Source organism: Danaus plexippus (assembly GCF_018135715.1).
Source record: "Danaus plexippus chromosome 9 unlocalized genomic scaffold, MEX_DaPlex mxdp_24, whole genome shotgun sequence".
NCBI lineage: Eukaryota > Metazoa > Arthropoda > Insecta > Lepidoptera > Nymphalidae > Danaus > Danaus plexippus.
The window spans coordinates 865,088-889,631 of record NW_026869847.1 but is presented as its reverse complement, the minus strand read 5'-3'; the positions used below and the strand labels follow the sequence as shown (position 1 = coordinate 889,631).

The following is a 24,544-nucleotide window of genomic DNA, read 5'->3' as shown; positions in this document are numbered from 1 at the left end:
GACTTAAATGGTTAGAAGAGATATGTGAGAGGTGCTAGTGTCTCATCAGGACGAATAGCTTCGAGGTGTATCTTATAGGTTAAAAGGATTTTTTAATATTTTTATATGAATGTATCTGTCGCATTACTTCGGACGCCAACCAGCGAGGGGGGTGAGTATGAAAGCTATCGATGTATTCAATAAAAAGCAAAGGAATCCGAATAAAATTATATAATAAATATGTAATATTTTATTCATAATTATTATTAACTATTTTCACAGTTATTTATAAAGTTATATTAATATCAAGTATTACACTAACTTTTGTTTACGAAATTCTAACGACTGCTCCGTTAAGAAAATTTGATTTCCATTTCAATCATCAGATTTGTCATCTTACAAACTAATATATGACAAAACGGTGACGTCTATATACAGTACGATCCCAATTCCCTAAAAAAAAATTGACAAATTCACAAATAACAAAAAAAAAAAGGTCAAAAACATAATCTTACAAGTAATTCATTCGCCTACGATTCTCTCAACAACTGTACATAATATTAAGAGTGGTTTCTTTAAAACGTGTGACCCATCGCACATCGGCTGGATGGCCAAATAATTAACTCTACTCCGATGCTTCCACCTCTATTTACAAAATGTCGTTTCACAAAACAAAATATATATACTATATACAACATCATTAAATATTCTCCAATGCAGTAACACATTTAAAGCATTTCATATTCAACTAGCCATAACTCGGTTACTTTGAGGACAGCGAGTGTCTACATTATAATAATCTGTGTGTCGGGTGAGCACCGACCGCGCCCCGGCGGCCCCCGGCGCTGCACCTACGTCACATCTCACACTGTTCACATAGATTTGCAATTAAACTTAATCAGGTCATTGGTTACAAACAATTTCGTTAATCTTTGTTTTTGATATTGTTCGATACATACATACATACATATATATTTCTGTATGATAAATGATAGACGAATAGAAACTAAAGAGCCGAGCCTCCCCACTGCCAACATCACACGTTGTCTATACCCCCTTACATATATCTCTGACACCTGCCTATTACTTAGCTTTACTCCACTATATTAAAATAGAAAATTTCAGCTAGAGATTCGACCGAGCGACACTGCAGGGTAAAAATGCAATGGATTCCATATATTATTATTATTATTATTATTATTTATATAAAATGACATCTACTTATACAAATGCTAAGTTCAAACATCCTCTATGGGCTCTCTTTAACACTATTCAACTAACCGTAAACTATTGGTGTCACTATTAAATTACCGTTTTGGAGGTTCCGTTATCATAAGAAAACATTGTATTTAGAATCCCCTACACTTCCCCCCAACCCCCCCCCCCCACCTCCCTCTCTGTACAGACTCTGGCCAGTTCACTTAACAATAAATTACCTAAGTAAACCTTGCACTACACACTTCACTCTCCGGTGAGCTTTGATCCCTGGTTACATATGTAACGGTGCGGATGAAGAGGCCTAGGAGTCGTAATGGTCAATTCGTCTACTGTATATTTGCCTCTAAATATAAAGCTACATGATCTCTTAATAAAGTTAAAAATATGTTATCATCGCACACAGTCAAAGACATGTCGTTACAAAATAAATATATACATATAAAAAATATTATTTAAATAAAAAACTGAGACAACGAACGTTTTATAACAGAAGAGACGTCAGAGCGACCCCGTCGACGGAAATCATTCAGGGATGGGTCGATAAAAAAAATATCTAAATTACTATGCGAATAGCTAACTCCTTTGGTAAACGATACCGGTTTAAAAACAAAACATATATCACTTAACACGAAGCACGACATCACATACAACACCGCTGCAGCTGTGATACAGCACTCGTGACAGTCACTCGTGACCTTGAAACAAAACGGAGTGACGTCACGAGGGGGCGGCGCGCCGCACGGGCCCGCGGCTACAGGCGAGCGGTGACCGGTACGGAGCCGGTATGTACTATGAGGACCATCGATTAAAAAGTTCATCTTCATATTAAAGGTAGACGTAGATCTCGAGATACAAACGCTCGCACGGTAGAAATATACATAGGGTACAAAACATATAAAACATTATTACAAAATATGCTCGGATCCATACGAGTCACCTAAAGCTGATTGATACTCCTCACCGACAAACAAACGAGAAACACTCGAGGGAAGCTACTCTACAGAAAATGAGGTCCTAGCGTGGAGTGTGAGATCACGGAAGAATGATTTGAATTGAAAGACGGCGATGGAAGAACACGGCCCTCGGGCGGGAAGCTGAAACGAAATGTCACTGACAACCTCTGCGGTACACGGCCACCACACGGGCCCCGGACCCACGGACCCACGGGCCCACGGACCGCGCTCGTATTAAAACTTGGACCTTTAGTTAGTATTCCTAACAATATAAACTCCCGGCTAGTCTAAGTCTAACCTTATTACATAATTAAAAGCATAGCTCATGTAACGAATCGTTATTCACACGAGGTGGCGGTAACTTCGCTCTGGAAAACTGTTCTATTGCTATCAGACGGCGCCGGCGGCCACGCGGAGTAAATAAAATAGTATTGCCTCGATACAGATATTGTCACACGCGAGACCTCTGCCCCACCGACTATCCACGTCTTCGCCGCTCTACAAACCGTTTATAACTAAAGAGTCTAACAACGGAGGTTCCACTCGCCTTTCCACTATTCTCGAGCCAGCCCGCCGCCCCTCGCCGGCCTTGGCTCCTGTATCGCCGCCGACTGACCGGCCATATAATTAATTTAACAAAAATTTCATCTAAGAATTGCTTATTCTTTGGATCGTTTTACATGTAGTGATGTACAAGCGGGCGGCGGGCGGGCGGCGGGCGGGCGGCGAGCGGCGACGTCTCCCAAGAAACTCAATATAAACCGCCATCGAAATAAAAACTTCTAATATATAAAAGATTTCCTTACAAAATTCATTTCATATTGTGTGTCTCTGCGAGGGACCCGCCGTCCGGAGACGGTTACACTCTCCTCGGGTAAGAGAATTGATTTATAAACGTTTAACAAAAATCATTTAACATTATTCGTCAGTCGGCGAGGCGGCGTTGCGAGCGAGGGGCTCGAAGGCTTCACTTAATGGTAATTAATAACATAATATTGTGAGCCCCGCCGTGGAGGAGGGAACGAGTGGTGTTAGTGTTCTCTGACATGTATACTCTAAATAGAAATCTTTGATAGAATCGTCGCGGCTGCCAGGACAGGGACAGGTAACAGTATAACATCATTCGCTCACATCCATTACGTAAACTCGGGGAGCTCGCAACGTGCTCTCTACGACTCGCACTAATAACACGCTTGGGTCACGGCAACGGACCGCAAATAATGTCACAGACAAGAGTAAAAGTTTAACAAATAACTGGAACACGTATAGGTCGGTCTAGCCGAGCGCCGCGGCCGTGTGGTACAGCCGCATGAGGACCTGCACGTGGAGCGGCAGGCACGAGAGGCGGTCGTGGGTGGAGCCGTCCAGCGCCAGCCACGACAGCGCGTTGTAACCCTCCAGGACGTACCTGGAAAAGAAAAGCGCTATAGTCGCAACACGAACTACACTCGCAACTGTACAGTATGAAGACGTGTGTAATAGACACGTGGGTCATACCTCAGCACGTCCGTGGTGGTGGTGGAGTCCAGCGGGTGCGCGTTGTGGTCGCGGCGTTGGGTGAGCGAGGTGTAGTCGTCGTGGGCGGTGACGGCGCACTGCAGGTGGAGAGCGTTCTTGAGGAAGGCGGGACACGCGTCGCGGAGGTGCCAGCAGCTCGCCCACCACCAGCCCGGCATGGCGCCCAGCGGGGCCGTCGACACCAGGTAGCCGAGAGCCAGCGGTTGTTGCAGAACCGTCCCCACTTGCTCCTGGAAATTATAACATACAACGTGAGCATCCAGTGGTCGTGAGACGTGAGAGGAGCGGTCGTAGCCACGGTGCGCGTGTTACCGGATGGTGGTCGTCGTCCCTGGTGTAGGCGCCGGTGTTGTTCATATGCGCGTTCCTGGCCGGACTGCCCTCGCGGCTGGCCTCGTCGTCGTGCCTGCGGGGCGAGGCGCGCGGACTGCCGGCCGGCCACATGAACATGTCTCCTATGAGCAGGTCCGTCATGTTGTCCTCGCCCATGTCCTCGTCCACCATCTCCAGTCCCAGCAGCATGTCGTTCTCCTCGCCGTTTGCATTCGGAGGCTCGAACGGCATTTGATTCGACTGCAAAATATTTCATTAAAGTGATCTTTATTTTCGAAATTTTCCGCGTCGAATGACGATTTCTTTTCTCTGTTAGTTATATAATACCTGTGTGGTCGCGGAGGTCGGGAAGACGAGGATATGCGTGGCGGTGACGTCCCTCGGCGTGTGGAGGTGTGACTGTATGGAGGCCTGAGAGAAGCGCTCGTCCGGCGTGAAGCGGTCGGCCATGAGCCGGAGACAGGAGTCGGGCTCCGTGGACACCAAGCAGGCTGACAGTATGCAGGGCGCGCCGGTCGGGTACAGCAGGGAACAACTGCCGCACATCTCACGGAGCATGTTGGACGCACGGTTCAAGTTTGGCCGCGACAACAACCAGCTCCAGCCTACAAGAGACGGAAACGAAGCTCCGATTAGCAAATATATAAACATGAAACAAGGCTAGAAATATACACGATTAATGAGAAACCGAAGTACCGACTGATATTAACTGAGACGAGACAGTCACGAAGATTTGAGAAAATATATAACATTTATTAAATTATATAATGACTGGCATAATTATTCAGACACATCTCTTTCATTCCGACGTCATACCTTTGAGTTCTCCGTGGCCGATCCTCCCCACGCGTCCGACGACCAGTCTCCAGGGCTGAGCGGACTGTGACATTACGCCCAAGGTGAAATCCATAAGTTTGGTCAGGCCCAGCCTCCTCGCCGGTCCGCCTCTCTTCCTTCTGGATCTGTTATCAATCAATAAGAACGCATTATTAACAACCCGTTTCAGTACTAGGGCCGGATGCTCTAGAGTCTAGTCGGTACTTTTAATTGTCAAAAATAACTTTAACATCACCTCAAAAAGAAAACCTTAAACAATCTGAGACCTTAAGTGGTAGGCCTTAAGTTTTAAAATTACTTACAACAACATTATGGACAACACTTTACTTGATGTACAACCATAACGAATGTCTACTCATACGCCATTTACAAGCATTATGCATTGTGACCTAATGATAACAACAGCATATACAGATCATGGATACGCTTCATCTTGTCTATGAAGCGTGCACTGATAATAATTAAATTATGTTTTTATTATTGTGCAGTGTATTTAAGTTTGAAAGTTGAAGCAGTGAAAGAAAAAGAAAAGAAATTAAGGAGGCGGGATATGAGAGAGAGGCAGGTGTCGTGAGAGGGGATAGCAGCGTAGAGGACAAGCGCGAACATAGACTAATGTTAATACAGATGTGGCGGCTGATAGAAGACTATCGGAGAGAAGTACCTGCACCTACTGTGCCTACCTTAAGTAAATGGGAAAAGGATAAGGAAATGATTATCCTGCATACGCTGTACTTTTCACTTTATAACTAACTAAACTAAATACTGGAGAGGCGTTGTTTAAGAGTAGAGTTTGGGTGTCGTACCTTGCAGGCACGTGTATGTTGATGGCGGCGGTGTCGAGAAGCTCGCCCCGGCCGTCCGTGGCGGCGGCCAGCAGCCAGCGCTGGTCGTGCGACAGACAGTACGCCAGGAACAGCACGCTGGACTGGTCGCCGCACGCCGTGCCCCACGTCTCCGCCACCTCCTTCAACGCCCGCGGCGGGGACAACACCCACGCCGGCGAGAACAGCTTGTATGGCGCACGGTTCTTTTCCTGTTGCACGAAAACATGATCGATATAAATAAAATACATTGCATTCATTTCTAAAGTATTCAAACTTATTTAAACACTGTATTTTCATAACTGGTAACACCCATTTCTATTTTCTGTGGCATGACTGAGAACCATCTGAGTTTTGTTCTTTTAATTCCCATAACGGATGTAAGGGCACGTTTTGTGACAACCGATAATTAAACTGAGAACAAATTACCGTATAATTGTACTTTTCTCATAGACATTTTTATTACGTGATTTGTTTCTTCACAACATATTAAATGTTTTATACATACTACTTAATCATTCTAAATTTGTCAAATCTATTAACCAGTATCACACGTGTGCAAAATTATTTTATTCCTAATTTCCAAAATACCATAAGCTCAGAAGTAAACTTTTTACAATAGAGCAAAGAAGCGGGTTAACTCTAGTAGTGTTAACTCTAGTACTAACATCCTTGTTGTTGATGAATAGGTTAGCCGTGGCGGCTGTGCCGAAGCCGGTGAGACTCTTCCCGGCGGGCGAGTGCTGCATGAGACGCCTCGCTCCACCGAATACGCTGAACGCCAGCGCGCGCGCCTCCGCCGCCCAGCCTCCGCGCGCGCCCCACCACTCACACACGCCGTCCAGAGATATTATCTGCAACGTTAACCGTACATTCACAGTTATTTTTATATTTCATTCTTTACTAAAATTACTAAAAATGATTTGTATCCAAAGCATATTTCTTTTCGTGGATCTGTCCGGTCGTCTCCGGCTTCAAATGTTATGGACATAATATGAACATGCTCTGGTTGTTAATCACGCCGTTCTCTTGAAATAAAGTTTGAAGGAATTTCTTATGTACCTTGACGAGTGGGTTGTGATGGTGAAGATGGTTGGCGACCTGCGATGCGAGTCGCAGCAGGGCGGCCAGTGCTCGTGGCCTGTGCGCGTGTGCGGCGGGCGGCTCGACAACGTATATGACGAGTGCAGGAGGCCCGGCCTCGTCCTCCTCCCAGGCGGCCGTTCCTCCAGGTCCTCCCGGGCCGCCGGGTCCGGGCCCGGGCCCGGGGTCCGCATCCTGCTCTCCGGTGCTACTCGGCGTGCCCGGACGTTCCGGTGCAGCGGGCGGTCGCATCGAGCCCGTATTGTTGTCTGTTTAGAGAGTTGCTATTATGTCACATCAATACTATAAACTAAATGTATTTGGTGATAATGTGCCATGTTTCAGTTCGCACTTGTTGAAAGGCTTCAACCTTAAATCTGACAAGTTCTACCTACTTGAATGAGTTTCTCTGTCATAATAACGTCTTGTACTAGTACTCACTCTCGAACAATGTCCGGTCAACGTTTAGCGCGGCAAGTTGCGGAACGAGATTGCTCCGTAACGTTTCAGCGTACGATCTCATATATTCTCCTAATCTTCCTGGTGGTAACTCGCCGGTCCATTCTTCGTAATTCGCGTCGCTGTGGAAAGGTAAGTTATAGAATGTAGAAGGACGAAAATATAAAAGGTCAACGTCACTGCTCAGAGCTTTACATTTCATGTTTTAATGTAAAATAAAGACACTCTAACAGAATTATACAGCATTTTTTTAGAGTAACACAAATAGGAAATAGTGTGTTCTGTCTAGGTTCTCGATGAAAAATAAAAACCCGAGAGTGGAAAAATATACGTCGCCTTCGGGTGAGCAGTGAGAGATTCCTTCAACAGAAGACATGTGGCCGCGACCAGTGCGACACCTTTAGTAGCTTCATGGGTTCCGTAAGTAAATCGGAGTGTACGTACCGGTCCCCTTCGGCGGGCGCGGTCCTGACAATCCCGTCCCTCGCTATCCTGGTGATCGGTTGATGCCTGCCGAGTCGACACGCCTCGTAGGACGCCGACACTTCCCGAAAGAAAGTCTTGAGAGGCTCGGACAGCGCCTCCCCGTCCGCCGCCAGCACCACGTAGGCCACGTCCCTGGCGTACGAGTAGGGCTCCAGCGACAGTCGCTCCCAGTGGCGCAGGGCATAGGGCGAGAGCGAGATCCAGTCTCGGTCGTGGCCCACCAGCAGCGGCGGCACGGGCTGCGGCTCGCACAGGTCCTCGTTGCCTCGCCCGGCCAGGCGGTGGAACTGCCGCCACGTCAGGGGACCCGACACGCCGTCCCACATGCGGGCACCGCAGCAACGCTTCTGGATGGCGTCCTGCAGGAGCGGCCGCAGGCGACGCATCAATCTGAAACATTACGATACAACAACTTACGACTATGCCATTGAAAGTCAGTGACGGTTACACGAGGAATACATTATTGCCAGCGCAATACTACAAAGAGTTTTTATTTTACTTTTAAAATGTTACACCAGTATCTACAAAGAAATTTTAGCCACAAAACTCCTTTCATAATTTATATAAGAGATAAAATAGGAAATGTCAAAGAGAAGAGATATTTATTTGGAGGCGAAAACACCCTTACCTTTTAAGAATCAGAGTATTTTTAGATATATATTTTTTATAAGAATATCATCTTTAAAAATATTGTAGAATTTTCAAATTGTATAAAAATTTTAAGCGGAGAAGGGAACAGTGGCAATTTTTTTTTACGGGATTCTGCTAAAAATTAGTTTTTGAATTAAAAAAGGTAAAAAGTGTATTTGTAGGTTTATACATATACGTATTCACATTAGTATTTTTGTGACTACATCACGCCTGCACGAATGTCCTTACAACGGATATTTGGTACTTGGATGGGTATACGTTACAAAAAATAAACATACATATATGTATAACAATAACAGAAGATTAGTTCGAGCGAAGAAGTAAACAATAGCTATGGTCATTAAAAATATGCAATTTACCTGACAACGTCTCTGGAGGACCTCGGAGCGCGAGCCCCGATGAAAGGCCAGCGATGAACGGCGCTGTTAGCACCAGTGGCGATGTTGGGCGTCGGCAGGGACGAGCCGGAGCCCCCGGCCGCCGCCCGCAGCGCGCGCGCCGCCGCCGCCCCGCCGTCCGAGTACCTGTACCCACATATATTATAGTAAGTATGGACAACGTTTATCGAGAACCATCATCATCCTACTGTTAATGTGACTCGAAAGTTTGTTTGAAAAAATTAAGCCGTCCTTTGTTTTATTAATAAAAAATGGTGTTGGATTCAATTAAAAAAAAAGGCTTCTAATTGTAGGTACGAGGTGACGTTTATGTGCACCGAGTAATTATTCCAACTGTATACTAACTCTAGCAGGTTGAGTCGCAGGTGGTCGGCCAAGGGTGGCGCGGCGGCCCCCCGCGCCGCCCTAGCCAGGGCGGAGGCAGCTCCCCCCGCGGGCGCGGCGCAGGCCGCCACCACCACCCCTGCCACGTCCGCCAGCCCCCCGCCGCTGCCGCCGCCGGGCTCCTCCGCTATACCCGTGATCTCCATCTCGTCCTGCATTATGAATGATATTTTTTTTTAAATAAAGACTTTATGGTGCTTGACTGTTATTCCCCCGTGAGATAGTGGAAATAAAGTCCAAGGAAGTGAACGAAATATCCCAGAACAGCCTATTCAGCCTTTTCTTGGAGACGTCCAAACAATAATTCGTAGGAAACACAGGCGCATTCTATTAAAATCCTCTGCTGTGCGCTTGAAATATTAGTAAATGTTATTTTAATCGATCAACAATCTAGATTATATTCTAATAATTTCCATTTCCCAAAGGTCACCTCATAAAAAAGTCCCGCTCTGTGCGCCAGCCGGCGATTGACGATAGCGCTGAACCCGCAGGAGCAGCGCGAGGGCTCGTCGTCCGGTCCGCCGCCCCAGTCGCCACCGGGGAGATACGTGGCCGCGTCCGCACCGCGGATGTTACCGACGGTCTGAAGTGAACAACAGTTTATTTAAATAAATTTAAATTGTTATATAATCTTCTCGCGCGATCTGTCGTTATGAACAGTAATCGTACTGACCCTCGCTCCGGCGTTACACACGCAGAGCGTGCAGCTGTCGAAGTTGTGGTCTCGGAAGACGTTGAGCACGGTATCGGCGAGGAGGACGTTGAGAAGCAGAGGACAGGCGGGGGCCGGGGCGCGGGGGGACACGGGCGGCGGGCAGGCCGGGGCTCCGGGCAGCCGGCGCGGGGACGGCCGGGACTCGGCCGCGCCACTACTGCTGCTGGTCGTCACTCGCTCCGTGTTGGAAGACGATCGCTTGACGCCGCTCGTCGTGGTGGTGGTGGTGTTGGTGGACGATCCGGCTGGGAACGGAGAATGAGTTCGTAGTTACTCTCAAAATAATCTCTTCACAAATAACGTTAGCTGCCGAGTTGACACGTACAGGTGGCGCTGACGGACTCCGAGCGATGCGTCTGCGCGTGGTCGTCTCGCTCTTCGCCGCGCTGCCACCGCGGACGGTACACGGCGGTGGACGGCAGCGCCACGGGAGGCAGCAGCTGGCTCGGCAGCGCGGTGAGCGGCGCGTACTTGGACGAGCCCACGTACTTGCATATCGTGGGCGGCTTGAACACGTACGACCAGTCCTGCAAGAGAGAGGGAACGCCATTAAACGCGTCACGCGAGACATGAAACAGCGTTCGATCGATCTGATGGGTGGGTATAAGTGGTCACCTCTATAACGGGATCGGGCGGGGGGGAGCCGTGTGGCCGCAGGGCGTGTGGGTGAAGGTGTGTGTGGTCGTCGGGCGGTGAGAACCCCGGCGAGGGCTGGGCGTGGGCCTCCATGCTGGGTGGCGTGGGGAACATCTTGCTCAGCTCCTCGGCCCGCACGCAGCGACCGCTGACACCGCGCGCCTCCTCGCTGGACTTGTTGGAGTCGGGCGGCGTCTGGACCTGCAGCTGTAGTGAAATGGAATCGTTATTAAATCTATCAGTTCTCTTTGTGTCACGGTTCTCGTACTTATTTGAGAAAAGTCAAGTCCATAGGTTTAAGAAAAAGAAAATTATGACGAACGATGACGAGGATCGCTATTATTTCAGTTTGAACACGACAAAGGCACAGAGCTGCTGAAGTATAATATATGAAGGGTTCACTCACAAGTCTTACCGTCTCATCGCCGCTGGCCGCGTCGTCCGAGTTGTCGAATATTTGGTCGAGATCTTTTAGCGTCGGACACAGACCGTCCGACGTGAACAAATTCTTGTACTCCTTCACATCCTCCTATCAAATAATAATACATTACTTTAAGATACTTCCTACCCGTGAATCCAATAAAAATATATATTCTATTTCGTTATCTCCGAAGGTCAGCGGGCACGTGATGGCGGTCTCTCCGCGGTATATATTCTACGTCGTGTGACTGACCTGATCCTGTTTCTCTATCTTGAGGGTGACGTGTGCGGGCGTGGCGGCCAGGCGGGTGTGGTCGTGTCCGGCGTACAGGTCGCCGGCGGGGGAGGACTCGCGGGGGGCTTCGCCGCCGCTCTTGAAGCGCTTCACAGGATGCTCCAGCCTGGGGATATCACCGGTTAGCAGGCGTGCACGAGCTCGTGTACATGGAACGTCCAGCGCTATGTACATGCATTGATATTTTATATCTATTTTCGAAATCGATAATTTTGTATCCGTTCATGAACGCAGCCGTCGTAAGCTTGAGACGAGCCTGGTGCGCTATACGGTCACTGTTATAGCGAGATGTAGATTCACGTCGAAAAATTCTTAATTTTGACGTGACCGTGTTATTTTCTCGCAACAAAGACGTCCGTCAACGAGACGGTGTCTTTGGGTTTAAGCATCATGGCTGATTAGTGATCTGTTATAATATTGTCCACAATAATTTCGAAAATACATATATATATAATTTATCTAAAAAGCGTGGAAGACGAAAAACATCAACATAATGACAGAAAAGAAGTAACCACATGTTGAGAAATGAACTCGAGGAAAATATAAAAAATACTACAGGGATGATAAGAAAATAATTCGTGTCCGTAAATATAAATGTTTACAATACCTGATGGCCGCGAGGCAGACATGAACAGATATTACACACATTATATTTTTGGTACAAAAATTAATTTCCCAGTATTTACTTTCATATCATATAGAACCTATTTTCTGGCATTCCTCGATTAAAATTTAAATGTATGGTTAACGCCTTCTATTTTAAAAAATATATATATTATGAATCATCTGGGAGAGATCGAGTCGACACATCTGAGGGATTCGTTGACTGTTGATGTACGAGTGGGTGACAGTGTACGCAGCGGTCGAAGAACGATCAGCGCGTGATTGTGGCGAGGCGACTGACCAGGCGTGCACGGTGGTGTAGTCGTACAGCATGTGGAGCGAGTGCTCGTCCTCCAGGGGGTCGAGCCTCTTCTCGGGCGGCGGCAGGGTCGGTCGTCGGAGCGCCTCTTGCGGCGGCTGGCCCGCGCACGGCCCGCCCGCTCCCGCCGGGGACTCTCCCTGCGGACAGATCTCACGTTCACAAAGGTTCCACGGGTCCACGGGTCCACGGTCATGCGGACGCGCTCGCCGGGTGAGGCTCACCTGCGCGTACAGCTTGTGAGGCGGCGCGGAGGGTGGGGCGGGTGTGGGCGGCGCGAGCGGGTCGGGCGTCGGGGCCGGCGTGTGTAACGTCGTCGGCACGCTGACCTGCTGCGATACAAGTGGCGGTCATATAAACGTGAAGGTGGGGCTGATCAGGTGAACGTGAAGCGGGTCGGGTCCGAGGGGCTCCATACCTGGTGCGTCGTCAGGGCGGTGAGTTGTCCGTGTGGCGCGTGTGTAAGGGCGGCGGGCGAGGTAGCGGCGGCGGGTGAGGCCCCGCAGCTGCCGGGGGAGCAGGCGCCCCCTCCGCCCGCGCACCCCGCGCCGCATCCGCTAGCTCTGCAAGGCGGGGAGAGGTCGGTTACCGGCGGGGTCGCGGCGGTCGGTGAGGCCGGACGGTCGCCTGGCGTCACCGACCGCGCCGAACCCCGATGGAACACACTGAATGTCCGAAGATGAGTGACACGTCGGACCGACGGATGGAGATGGAGGCGTGCGAGTTATGTTGTGAGAGGTAGATGTCACTAGGCATGTATGACGGAATGAACTCGACGCCGCTCTTTGATCAGTTTTAACATGGATACAAAATACTCAAACTTTCATGATTCGATAGAATAAAGAAAATAAGATAAGGGACATTATTTTATTATCACAACAATGGACTATCGTCTTTTCCAAAGTTATTCAAGGTACTAATGGTATGTTCGTGTTACCACACATACAAGTCGAAAGTTCCCGATGCGGTGCGGGGTGAGGGTTAGGTTAATAGACAGCATGCCACCGTACAACACCGACGTGTAACACTTCACCTCGACTCGGAAGTTCATAGGATATACGGAAGCATACATACATACAAGCCGGTTAGTAATACAAGCGACAAATGCAATACAGCCAAAACATGCGGTCAGCGATAGTTGATGCGAAGCGGTATCAAGCATCGAGACATGGTGCGAGGCCGTGTACTCACGGCGGCGGGCGGGCGCGGACGGGCGGCCGGCGGTGGAAGGGCGGGGGCCGGGGGCGCGCCGACCGCCGGCGCCGCCACCTGCACAACGTCACGCTAGTGTCGCCCTCTACCGAGACGGCGAGCGGGCTCCGATACGAAATGGAAGCGCTCTCTGGCGACCGAGAGCTCTGCCATTTCTGAAGTGGACCTTCTAAAGGTCCGTCCACTACGACCCGCGCTATACCGAGACATTCACATCCATAACATCTACCTGTCCGCGCGCTACGCTGGCACCGCTATGACAGTTAATGCGCCTCACTCGTCTACTGAACAGTCTACATACGTTACGAAAATACAAGAAGACGTCGGCCACGCCGACACTCGATAGATACGTATTAATTCGATAGTTCATACATAAAGGTAAATGCTGACACAACACGCTCGAACATCTAATGCTATATACTGCACTACTGCATACATAATACTATATATAACTACCGCCCGCACGAGTCGAGGAGTATGGGGCGGCGAGGTCGCCTGACGAATATCAAACAGATCTCGTTGACATCTACGGCGCCATACGGCTCGACCCGACGGTACATACAACTGTAAATCTACATACATCTACCATATGCCCTACGTCCTAAGCTCAACACTCACTTGGCGCAGGTACAGGGTGTCTTTCTGGTGGGATCTAGGAAGTCGTCGTTAGCGTCGCCGGACGTCTCCGAGTAGCACACCTCCGCCGTCTGGAAACACAGGGCGGTACAGGGCGCTGGTCGAGGGACATGTTTCAGTGAATGTGGAATGTGAGAGGTAGAAAAATGTTCGAGGCTGTATACCTGAATTACTTTAGTTCTCAATAAAATTCATCGGTATATAAGCTCGGTGTCTGTCGGAAGCGTACTCGGTGCTCCCCGAGCATCATGGGGGTCACCGTTTCCCACTTCCCCGTGTGTGTGTGTGTGTGCGCGTGTCTGTGCGTGTGTACCTGGTGCGGGTGTGGTGTGGCGAGGGCGGCCAGTGCCCGGGCGGCCAGCTCTGCGGCGGGCGGCGCGGCGTCCCGGCAGGTCTCCATCTCGGTGAGTAGGGCGTAGGGCGCGGGGTAGGGCATGCGTACTCCACCGCACTCCACCTCCACGGCCCCGCAGCCCTGCTCCAGCGGGTACAGCTGCCGCCAAGCGTCCAGCAGACGCGCCGTGCCGGGGTCGTTCTCGCCCCACTCTCGGCCCGTGACGCGCCCCTCCAGTCCGAAGGGTGCCAGGATCACTGTGAGCGGAGAACGGTCGTTAGTGACTTGCTATAGCGGAGGTCCCTCGGCCGGGAGGCGTGAGCGGCTCACCCCTGTTGTCCCCCCGCCGGTCGGCGGCCGGCGTATGCAGACGAGCGAGGCGCTTGGCGGTGAGGGTGCGGACGGGCGGGTGTTGTCGCACGTCTACTGAGGCGCAGACCGTACTCTCGCCGTGAAGGAAGAACGCGAACGAGAACGACAGGTGCCAAGGACTGCTGGAATATTCAATGGAACACGTTACATACAATACGTAGACTCGATATAAAATTTTAAATTTTTTTCGAATTTTGTATTGTTTGAAGGTGAACGAAGTCCCACTCTGATGGCTTGACGAGTGTAACACAGAGATCTTCATGTTAATCTAGGAGGTGATCTTGCGTGTTTTACCACGACAGCGTATTTGTATACGACCCATATAAAGTCGCAACAAGTGTAACCTCCGACGGACAGTTTGAGTTTCAATGCTTATTATATAATATTATGAAAGGAAACCTTTTGCCGACATCTTCTTCGTCTCCGTCGTACGGCTGCACGAACCACTTGCCGAGACGAACGAAGTCGCGAGACAGAAGGCATCTGAAATAGCACAATAAAGTGAAACATTATATAATAATAATAATATTGAACGCAGCACGACGAACAAAACCATTGTGTATTAGCAACATGGCCGTGTTGTAGAGGCTAGGTATAGTGTATAAGTAGTAACGCACTTTGTATGCGGTCCGTGTGAGTGTTCCGACAGCGACATCTATGCTCCGCACTGCGCAGCGTGATGGTACCTTTGTATTGTTTTAATACTTCCATGTTTTACATCCAAAAGGCTTTGTTCCCTCGTCCGTACAATATAATTGCTATATATGATAAATTTATAATAAACTCTAAGATTTCAATATCAAATAATACTTTTTATTAATATATATTATTCAAATATATCGAGAGTAACTTGGAGGCGTTGAGTCGTTTGATTCATGTCTCACTATTTATCTGTAGTCATGACATTGTAAACCTTTGCGGGTACATTTTATCACAGTATTGTAACTTTATATCACATTAAACTACGAACGAATCAAAACATGAATCCATAAGGATGTAACAGTCGTTAAACTTGTGAGCCGTTAAAAGTTTACTATGACACGGGTGTGCAGTGTGCTCCTTGCAGGAGACGTAAAATGACGCGCTCATAACGCTGTCGTGACAACTGATACCATAAACCATACCGTAAAATGTAAAAAAAATATACATTTCGTCTTCTCATTACTTAGAGGTTTAATTTACGTTCAAAATATAAATTATTGACATTATTTAAAAAAGTTAAAAACTCTTCATTCTATAATTTCACTATCTGTATGGTAGGGCGATTTTTTTTATATACATCAAAATGTTGCAAACGTCCGTCCTCAGCTAGTAACGTAAGTAATATTGTCGCGCTGTTCGCCGCTCGCATTGTTTCTTTGAGGTGCCGGCCGCCGGGGTCGACGACTCGTCTGGATTTCGTTCATATCCGAGATCCGTCGGCCGACTGCTTGCGATACTGTTTTTATCGCTCACACTCGAACTAACCATAGCACAGTACACGCATCGATATGATCCACGGCGACAGGGAACTGACCCTTAATAGTATCGGGAGGACTTCGACGTTAGAAAATAGTCTTATTGTAATAGTGACTAATACTGAGAGTTGTGATTTTCGGTAGTTCCATAACAACGTAGCAATGCGCTCGCGCACCTCATACCAAATTAGGCTCGGACTACCTTTCTAAAAATCGCTTTTTTACTTAATTATAAATTATAATACATCGCATTAAAACTCACGACACCGGTCAGCTCTAACCACATGGTGACATAACCGCTGAATTAATTATAGAATCCTCACAATAACAATGCTGTCTTATATCTGTTTCGGTTTTCAATATTATGGTTTGTAATTTTATATACGTTAAATATTAAGCAGTTGTTATTTTTTATACATATATTAACCTTTGAAAATATAGTTACTTTATTTTGTCGTATATTATGAAACGTGTTTATTTTTTATTAAAGTTATAAAATGTTTTAATAACACCTCATTTATATCCACAGTTAATATGATGCTCATATTAGTTTCATCTTATTCCATTTCGATAAGCCGGATCAGCCTCCTGCCACTAACAGGTTGGTAATCTTTCGAGTTTTTGTAATCATTATCACTCCATGCAGAAACCTCACTCAAAACTATGCGTATAATGATGATATAACTCCAACGGTATGTATGTTCGTATGCGTGTGTCTGTCTTTGTCTCTCGCTGTGTGTGTCCGTGTGTATAGCGAGTGCTCCTCGAACCGGTGCAGTGTCCCCGGTGCATGTTTTGTTCTTGATAACTACTGAGTGTAAACCACTCGACAACTGACACTATTGCCGTCGATGTATATGCATAATTATAATAATATTAATATGATGTAATAGTATGTAATTTACGACACGCTTCAAGCGAATACCTTTCGATCAAATTATGCAACGCCTTGAACAGCAGCGAGCGACACTCGTACGACAGCCCGCTCTCCCAGGAACCTTGATCGCCTTCTGTAAACAAAAAAAGGAAAAACATTTCAATATTACATATTATAAGGTACGAGTCTTTTATTTTCTCTTATATTCCGTAGTCCCGTTGACACTTACAGCGACACTCGATCTACATCGAGTGTTCCAGTCGCGACTTACTCTATAGAGGAAGCTGATTAAGATTATTACATCTGTACGAAGCCTCTAACAGTGAGTTACAGGAGACTACATCATGGGGACTATCAAATATCAACAACAATAAGCGCGCAACGTGTTGTTGATAACGAGACACGTCGAGATATTACAAGCCGAGCATTTGTTTCGTTTTACTGTACTACAGGACCAGCCGAACGGTTCGGTCGCAATTAGAAGATAACCTCGTCCTATCACCGGCGTTTCTTTTTGAAAACAATACGCGGCGGGCGCCGTCTCCGCCCCGCCGTTTCTCGCCCCGTCCCTGTCCCGCGGGGCTCCCAGGGTCCGCGGGAGGCGGAGCACCCCGTGACGTAACTCTCCGGTCGAGGTGCACGTGCCCGTGTTTGTCGCGCGACACGACACGCATGCGAACGTCAGCGCTACTAACATTTTAATTGACATTGAATTTTCCACTTCAGTTTATCGCAACGAAATGATATAAGTAAACAAGCCGACGACTTGCCACTTTGGTAAATACAGTAAGAAATTTCTAGCACGTTGCTCATCTTACATTTTGTAAACATATACACATGTTTTGCTTTTAACAAGTAACTATTATATTATTGTCAGTCATAACAGTATATACATTCCCTACGTGTGGTCGCTGGATGCTGGACCGTTTCCAAGCCCCTCGTGCGCAGCCTTGACATTCGTGCTCCAGGTGTGCGCGCCATCTCTCGCCCTCTCTTTACAACTAGTTTTTCCAGTAGCTATCGCCGGCTAACATTCTCTCGTTCTATCGAGTATAATATCCACCACAAACGTCCTCTAACATTATCCAAATAGCGTCAAACTGAAAAACGTTCTCAACAACATATGATTCGGTTTCGGTGTCACGGAAACCAGTTTTAATAAATAGCGTGTCCGTTTTCATTCTCGCAGCCACACGGCGAGAGTTGTCAGTTGAAGACATTCAAGGGCATCTAGTAAGGAGGCAAGTGTCCGCGGACGGAGCATCATAAATTGATTAAATAAATCCACTGCTCGAGGGAGACGGATTAAGATTCCGATCATCCTGTCTGTTTAGTGATGTGCACGGCGACGAGACACGTGTTAACAATATCGAGAATTCTTCGACACGTATCGTACGCCAATATAATACAAGGTTCAGTAACATTTTGTCGGACCGCAGTCACTATCGTGTCGGTCGTTCGATTTCTCCGTATCTAGCAAACAGCAAGGCCGTCTCCGCGGACGGTTACATTACTGTACATAGAATCCGACCGCGGACCGACTTACTCCTGAGACGGTATTGTACACTGTATGCTCTGTGTAGACGGTAGACGGTATCGTCACCATAGCACATCAACGATGGTGGTCTAAGGACAATTAGAATATAAATATGTATTTACAAATATAATATGTCCTTAGACAGCCAATGGTTGCCCGCCATACAACTTATACATTACAACTTATTAATAGCGAGTCTTATATCATTCAGCATCTATTACAACACGGAAAGAATAAGACTACAGATGACTGAACTAAATTTGACGATTAAGGAGACGCGTTAACGTCAAGTTGGACAATAGAGAAGTGTAACGGAATGCGCTACTTATGGGTGGGAGGTGGGGCTTTGTTCAAGGTCGCGATGTGTCGGTCTGGTCCGGTCCTGGTCCCGATCCGGCCCGGTCCGGTCTCGATCCGGCCCCAATGTGGTCGGGGCCAGAGATCGATACCTTTCGCGCCGCCGCCCTGCCGTCCCGCCCTCCACCGACCAACTATCGCCAGACGATGATCATTCCCGAGGTGTCATTTCGCCACCATTTGTAACCTTTTCTCTAGACAGCCAGCCATCTTTACCTGTGACACTCGATCGTCCGTCTGTCGTTTCCCTCTCTAATGTATTCCTGCTGGTTACGAAATCAGCTATTCAGTCGGCGGCACCGGAGCGAGCCGCAGTCAAATATATGAATGTGATCGAACATAAAACATTGAATTTAATGTCGCAGTCGTAGTCGGGACAGCGATTTATTAAGTTCACTGTGACACGTGACGATGACCACATTATACAGAACACATAAAGCGAAGGCCTGCTACATTAAAATTCCATACTATTTCACGACTTCATGACTACGTTGAGGATTCAAAAGAGTCTGTTAATACAACTCTTGAAACGCGGAAGTATTATAAATATTAGCTTATAACTAGACATAGACATGGCGAGCGTTACATACAAGCGTAATGAGGAGTAATATAGCGCTCGGTCCGCGCCTCGGCTGGCGGACAGAGAAGCATAACTGGCTGTGGCGTGTGACTCGCGTGCATCATTAGTGATGCAGTTCACGATACAGAAAACAATAACAATAATAATGTTTGTGTGTTGACATCCATCATGTTCACAAACATTAAAAACTCTGAGCTCATACAGCGCCGCCACTATCAGTTAATGTGTTTCGGGGGATCACCTCTCACCGAACATGTTGACGTCTATTATCTACATGCCTGTGGCGTTACAATGTAAAGTGTTTAATACAAGCTTAATAAAATATATAATAATGTATATTAGGTAGTGTAGTGTTAGCGGTTATTGGTAGTCGAGTGACAGTAGGCTGGGCGGGCGGCAGTGAGCGGCACGGGGCGGCAACGTCGCGGCAATGCGGCAAGCTACATTTGTTTACAACGCCATGCCGCGAGCGATACACACACATTGTTTTCATACCAACTCTTAGAACAACGAGAGAAATGTGTCTGAGTGTCTTACACATATTATATTGTGTTATCTTGTAATAATAAACATTAAAAAAATTATCAAAATATTTTTTTTAATCTAGCTCACGTATCACGTTTTGGAGATTGAAATCTAAGACAGATATCCGGCCGATACAAATTTCTAATCAATGTATGTATTTTGCGAGCGTAGATCATTCCGTCTCTGTCGCACGCGCCCACGTGATCGTGACGTCACTACCGCGCCGCGGGCAGACGTCACGGACCGCCCGCGACACACCACCTCACGCCGCACATACACGAGCTGAACAGCTTTTTCTTTATCGATTGACTGATAACAAACAGCGATCGTTTTAATTACAAGTTCCGGGACAGAGATTTACTATCTAGTGTCCGGTGAGGCGACATAACAGTTAATGTGTTGGTAACTAACTATAAATCGGTGAGGGTGGTGTTATGTGAACGTGACCTCTTCGCATGTACACAGCGGGTGCTGAGCGGGTGCGGTGCGGGTGCGGGAGGCTCTCGAAGCCATCTGCGCGAGTTACGCAGCTTGCATCGCGACGTCTCCCTCTCGCATTCTCTAGATATCACGGATATACACATCACCCGCGGGTAATGTCGGAGACGGTTAACATACACACGGACATTGATAATTATTTATCATATAAAGTTTAAACACGTCCTGGACATTTTTAAAACGAGACAAATAGATGAATATCAAAACGGTAAAGCTACCAATAACTCTAAAGAGATCTTTATCGATGGTGGCATTAAATAAAAATGCGAACGATATTAGGGAGCGATACTTGTGGTATTGATCCGAGAGTTAATGACCGTGTTATGTGAGCGTCGGGAATCGATCGACGGCCCTAAGGCGGGTGCGCGCGCGCCTCGATAAATAGGCCTCCGATACAAGGAGCGGCGGAGATTTTATTAATAAAACAAACCACTAGCACTTACTGCGACGACGGAATTAAACACGCGAGAGAGCCTCATGTTAACGAACTTGGCGACGATGCGGTATGGAGATTTAATTTAACGCAGGCATAGTAAAGGCTAACAGTAGACCACCGTTATAGATATCGAGTAAGAGTAAGGAGTAGTACGAGAGACAGAGAGAGAGAAAGCGAGGGAGACCTTTCCCACGGCCGGCGAGCAATCGTTCCGCCTAATTTCTCAGAGTTACGGATGTCGACGGCGTTTTAAAGGGTCTACTTAGATAATATAGTGTTGTGACAAGTGCTGCATTACACTGTATTTATAAAAATGCAAAATATAAATGTGTGATTAGCCGAATTTTTGTTGGTCATGTAAAGGTGAATCTTGGTTTTCATTCTTTTGTTAAATATATAATAATCTCCGTATATAATAAATCCATTTATTTAACGGTTAATTCAAACTGTGTTGTAGTGCTGTGTACAGCAGTGGCGCTGTATGGCCGCGATCTCCCGACCAATTACTGTAACGGGTCGTTACCATATTATTTAACGTTAGTTCGAACAGAATCAACATAAAATGTACAGTTTTACTATTGACTCCATTAACATCGACTGCATTAATACATTTATTATTAAATGCGACATTCATTAAAAAGAGAAACATATTTCGGGTTTTTCTATTTAAAGCTCATTCACATAAAAATACGTATAATGATCTATTTTTTTTATTTTGAAACGGGTTTTTAATATAAAAGAGGACTATATTTTAATGTCTTTACACGCCTGCACTAAAAAGTTAAAATACACCTAAGTCTAGAAGACACTGACTTTTAGTCGTATAGTATACAATTTTTTTTTAATCTTGAAATTTTCCCGGAGACGGCTGTACCTGTAATAAGGCTCTATACCCATCCTATACAAACAGATCACCCTCACGAGATAATATTTGACAATACAAGAAGACGATAACGGTTCCGTAGCCAGAGGTATGTTACATGAATGTAGACTCTATTCAGGTGATGCATCTATGTTGATGTACGACATTGTCTGAGGGTTCATACATCATGGTGTAAGTGGAGCGCGCTGTGGGTCAACGACTGCTCTCGCCAAGACATCCCACCGGCGGAGACTGAGATGCGCGGTGCACTCACATCAAACGCTACACTTGTGTGTAACACAATGCGCACCGAACCCATTACCGGCGAAGTGTTCGGCAAGAAAACACTATGAAAGTATCAATTGGTTCATGAGTGTCTGAAGGACTAAATATGAATTACATTTCGAATACTGACACTATTGCTGTCTGCTTATGGCCTTTGAAGTCCGAACATCTGTCCGCGGAGACATGTGCAGCGAGGATCAGGTGTCGGTACTGACCGGGGGCAAACCCGCTCCGACCAGTTGTATCAAACCAGTCGAACGTCCGTGTTTTGTACGAAAGTAAAACTTTTTGGCAACCTTTTATATCAAACATTAGAAAATTAGGTTTGCTTTTATATTCTTTAGGTCAACATATATGTGAATGTAACTCGAAATGACGGAAAAACCTTTTAGCAGGACTAAACGTCGACATGTAGTAGGCTTCGCGAAGCTTAATGCGGGGTTCGGATAAAACGCGACGAGTAAGTCGCAACGCGATCGCTTACATTAATCGTCTAATTACAACTTCACGAGTAAGTAAATCCGTCTAGACTTTAAACGGACTCCGGTTTCGTTAGATCTAACAGAGAGATAAAACTACTGGAAAATTTCAACGAAATTTAAGGTCTCGTTTAAATAATATATACATGTAATTCCATTGTTTGTTTATTTGTTATAAACGGTGTAGTTTCGTTGGTGGCGGATGGAGGCGGGTGGTGGCGGGTGGTGGCGGGTGGTATCGACCAGCGTGCAGTGCTGTCGGCTGGCTGCTGTCGGCGCGGGTGCCACTTATCGCCGTCTTCGCGCCACTTCGCACCTAATTTATCGCGCGCCACCTCGCTTGAACGCCGCATCAATATATTATGATGGAGCACATTTTGGTTCAGCTTTCACACAATACAATATAAATATTATACTTTTTAAATGTACCGAATGGATAAATTTAGTATTTAAAATTTATAAGTTAAATATATTATTTATCAGATAACAAGTTGGTGAAATGTCAGAAGTCATTTTCTCATAGTATGTAAGGACATTTGACTTTTCTTCTATATAACATTATAACAATGTATTTTGAAGGTCACAGTGTGAGTACACGTGTTGAGCGCCAAGGGTTAGGGTGACAGATCAATATGAACACGGCCGAGCCCGCGCCTCTCTGTGCCAAGCGTGTAAACCCCCCCTTTATCACCGGGCTCTAGTGAGGCTATTGACTTTACAGCTATAGTGAGCGTTAAACTCGCAGACTGTTTCACTAAATCACCCTCGCAGCTCAGTGAACCACTCTCCCGGCTACTTTCCGTCGCCAGCGAACTGGAGCCGTATATTATAATTAACACATTTTAAACACTCGTCATGAGGCAGATTTAAATGATAACTGTTTTGTATGGTTTAGTGTGAGCTGTTTGAATGTCACCCTTTTGCGGAAACATTATCAGAGAACATTGGTGCTGTGCATCGGTGTGAAAGCCTTCATTAGAGTTCATTACAACAACAGTTCCAAAGTTTGCCTAATAATACAGTTTACTGAACCTAACAGGGAATATTCATATATACTTTATAAGCAAATATTGTAAAAGAACTTTTAACAAGTAGATACAAAGTAAATATCTTCCATTCTTTGAGATATGTGACGTTTCTGAGCAGTTTGAGATTCAGATATATAAACTCTTTATTGCCATGTAGTATGGACCAATCGACAAACATAATAATCCAGTGTCACTTTGTACCGCGAACGGTAGCATTAATACGATCGTTTAAAATGCAGCTTTAAACGATTAAATATTATGGATGCTCATTGTGGCGATATGGTCCGCATAATGAATAAATAACTGCGGTGGTGGCGGCACGAGCGGCCCGCGCCCCCGGCCTCCGCCCCCCGGCCTGCCCTCCTCCAGATACGATCCCTTAATTGCTGCGGTAGCGGTGATGCAACATAATCGTCAATAAATTAAACATACGCTTTTCTGGTGTGTATAGTACGTTCTCTGTGTTATACACAGACGTATTTCATCGTCTTTGATGCTGACCTTTGTTAATTTGGTTACGATGGAAGCCTGTGAAGTGGGTTCATCGGGGGTGGCTCGACATTTGTGCCCGGTGCCTTCTCCGCCTACGTGCCATTGGCTCCGGGCGACGAAACTCTATCCGCCATCAGCGCCGTGAGAGTAATCAGGTTTGCTTCCAGCGACACTGATTAATATAAACTATCATAGTGTAGGTAGCGGGTCGCTCAAAGGAACACCCCGTAGCTCGTGTTCGCAGCACCAGACAAGTTTAGTGAAGTTTTGTGATATTGGATCGGAGACCAAAACAAATTGGCTTACTGTCTTAAAATATGACAACGCTCAATTAATATATGACGCAGAAAATTATGTTTAATATATTATGGCCGTATGTGAGCTCTGCTCTGATTGCGGGGAGCTTTAGCGGTAATACCGTGTGACTGATGGGAAACGATCGCCCGTTATTGCAGACAGTCAGCTA

The 24,544-nt window shown here is 46.6% G+C and overlaps 1 protein-coding gene across 1 annotated transcript in view; it reads right to left on the bottom strand.

The window, feature by feature from the left end:
• Positions 1-214: 214 nt before the first annotated feature.
• The window catches only part of LOC116767258 (mediator of RNA polymerase II transcription subunit 13), a 41,159-nt gene continuing 16,829 nt past the window's right edge, over positions 215-24,544 (bottom strand). Inside the window, 27 exon segments of the mRNA XM_061527336.1 lie at positions 215-3,558; positions 3,648-3,898; positions 3,981-4,241; positions 4,329-4,606; positions 4,818-4,963; positions 5,645-5,874; positions 6,331-6,516; positions 6,725-7,014; positions 7,187-7,326; positions 7,649-8,080; positions 8,701-8,865; positions 9,085-9,275; positions 9,554-9,706; positions 9,797-10,083; positions 10,164-10,365; positions 10,454-10,681; positions 10,890-11,003; positions 11,148-11,295; positions 12,094-12,251; positions 12,336-12,443; positions 12,530-12,674; positions 13,303-13,380; positions 13,942-14,030; positions 14,273-14,550; positions 14,624-14,787; positions 15,065-15,148; positions 17,048-17,132. Of these exon segments, the coding sequence (XP_061383320.1) occupies positions 3,426-3,558; positions 3,648-3,898; positions 3,981-4,241; positions 4,329-4,606; positions 4,818-4,963; positions 5,645-5,874; positions 6,331-6,516; positions 6,725-7,014; positions 7,187-7,326; positions 7,649-8,080; positions 8,701-8,865; positions 9,085-9,275; positions 9,554-9,706; positions 9,797-10,083; positions 10,164-10,365; positions 10,454-10,681; positions 10,890-11,003; positions 11,148-11,295; positions 12,094-12,251; positions 12,336-12,443; positions 12,530-12,674; positions 13,303-13,380; positions 13,942-14,030; positions 14,273-14,550; positions 14,624-14,787; positions 15,065-15,148; positions 17,048-17,132 (5,024 nt within the window). The 3' untranslated portion in view covers positions 215-3,425.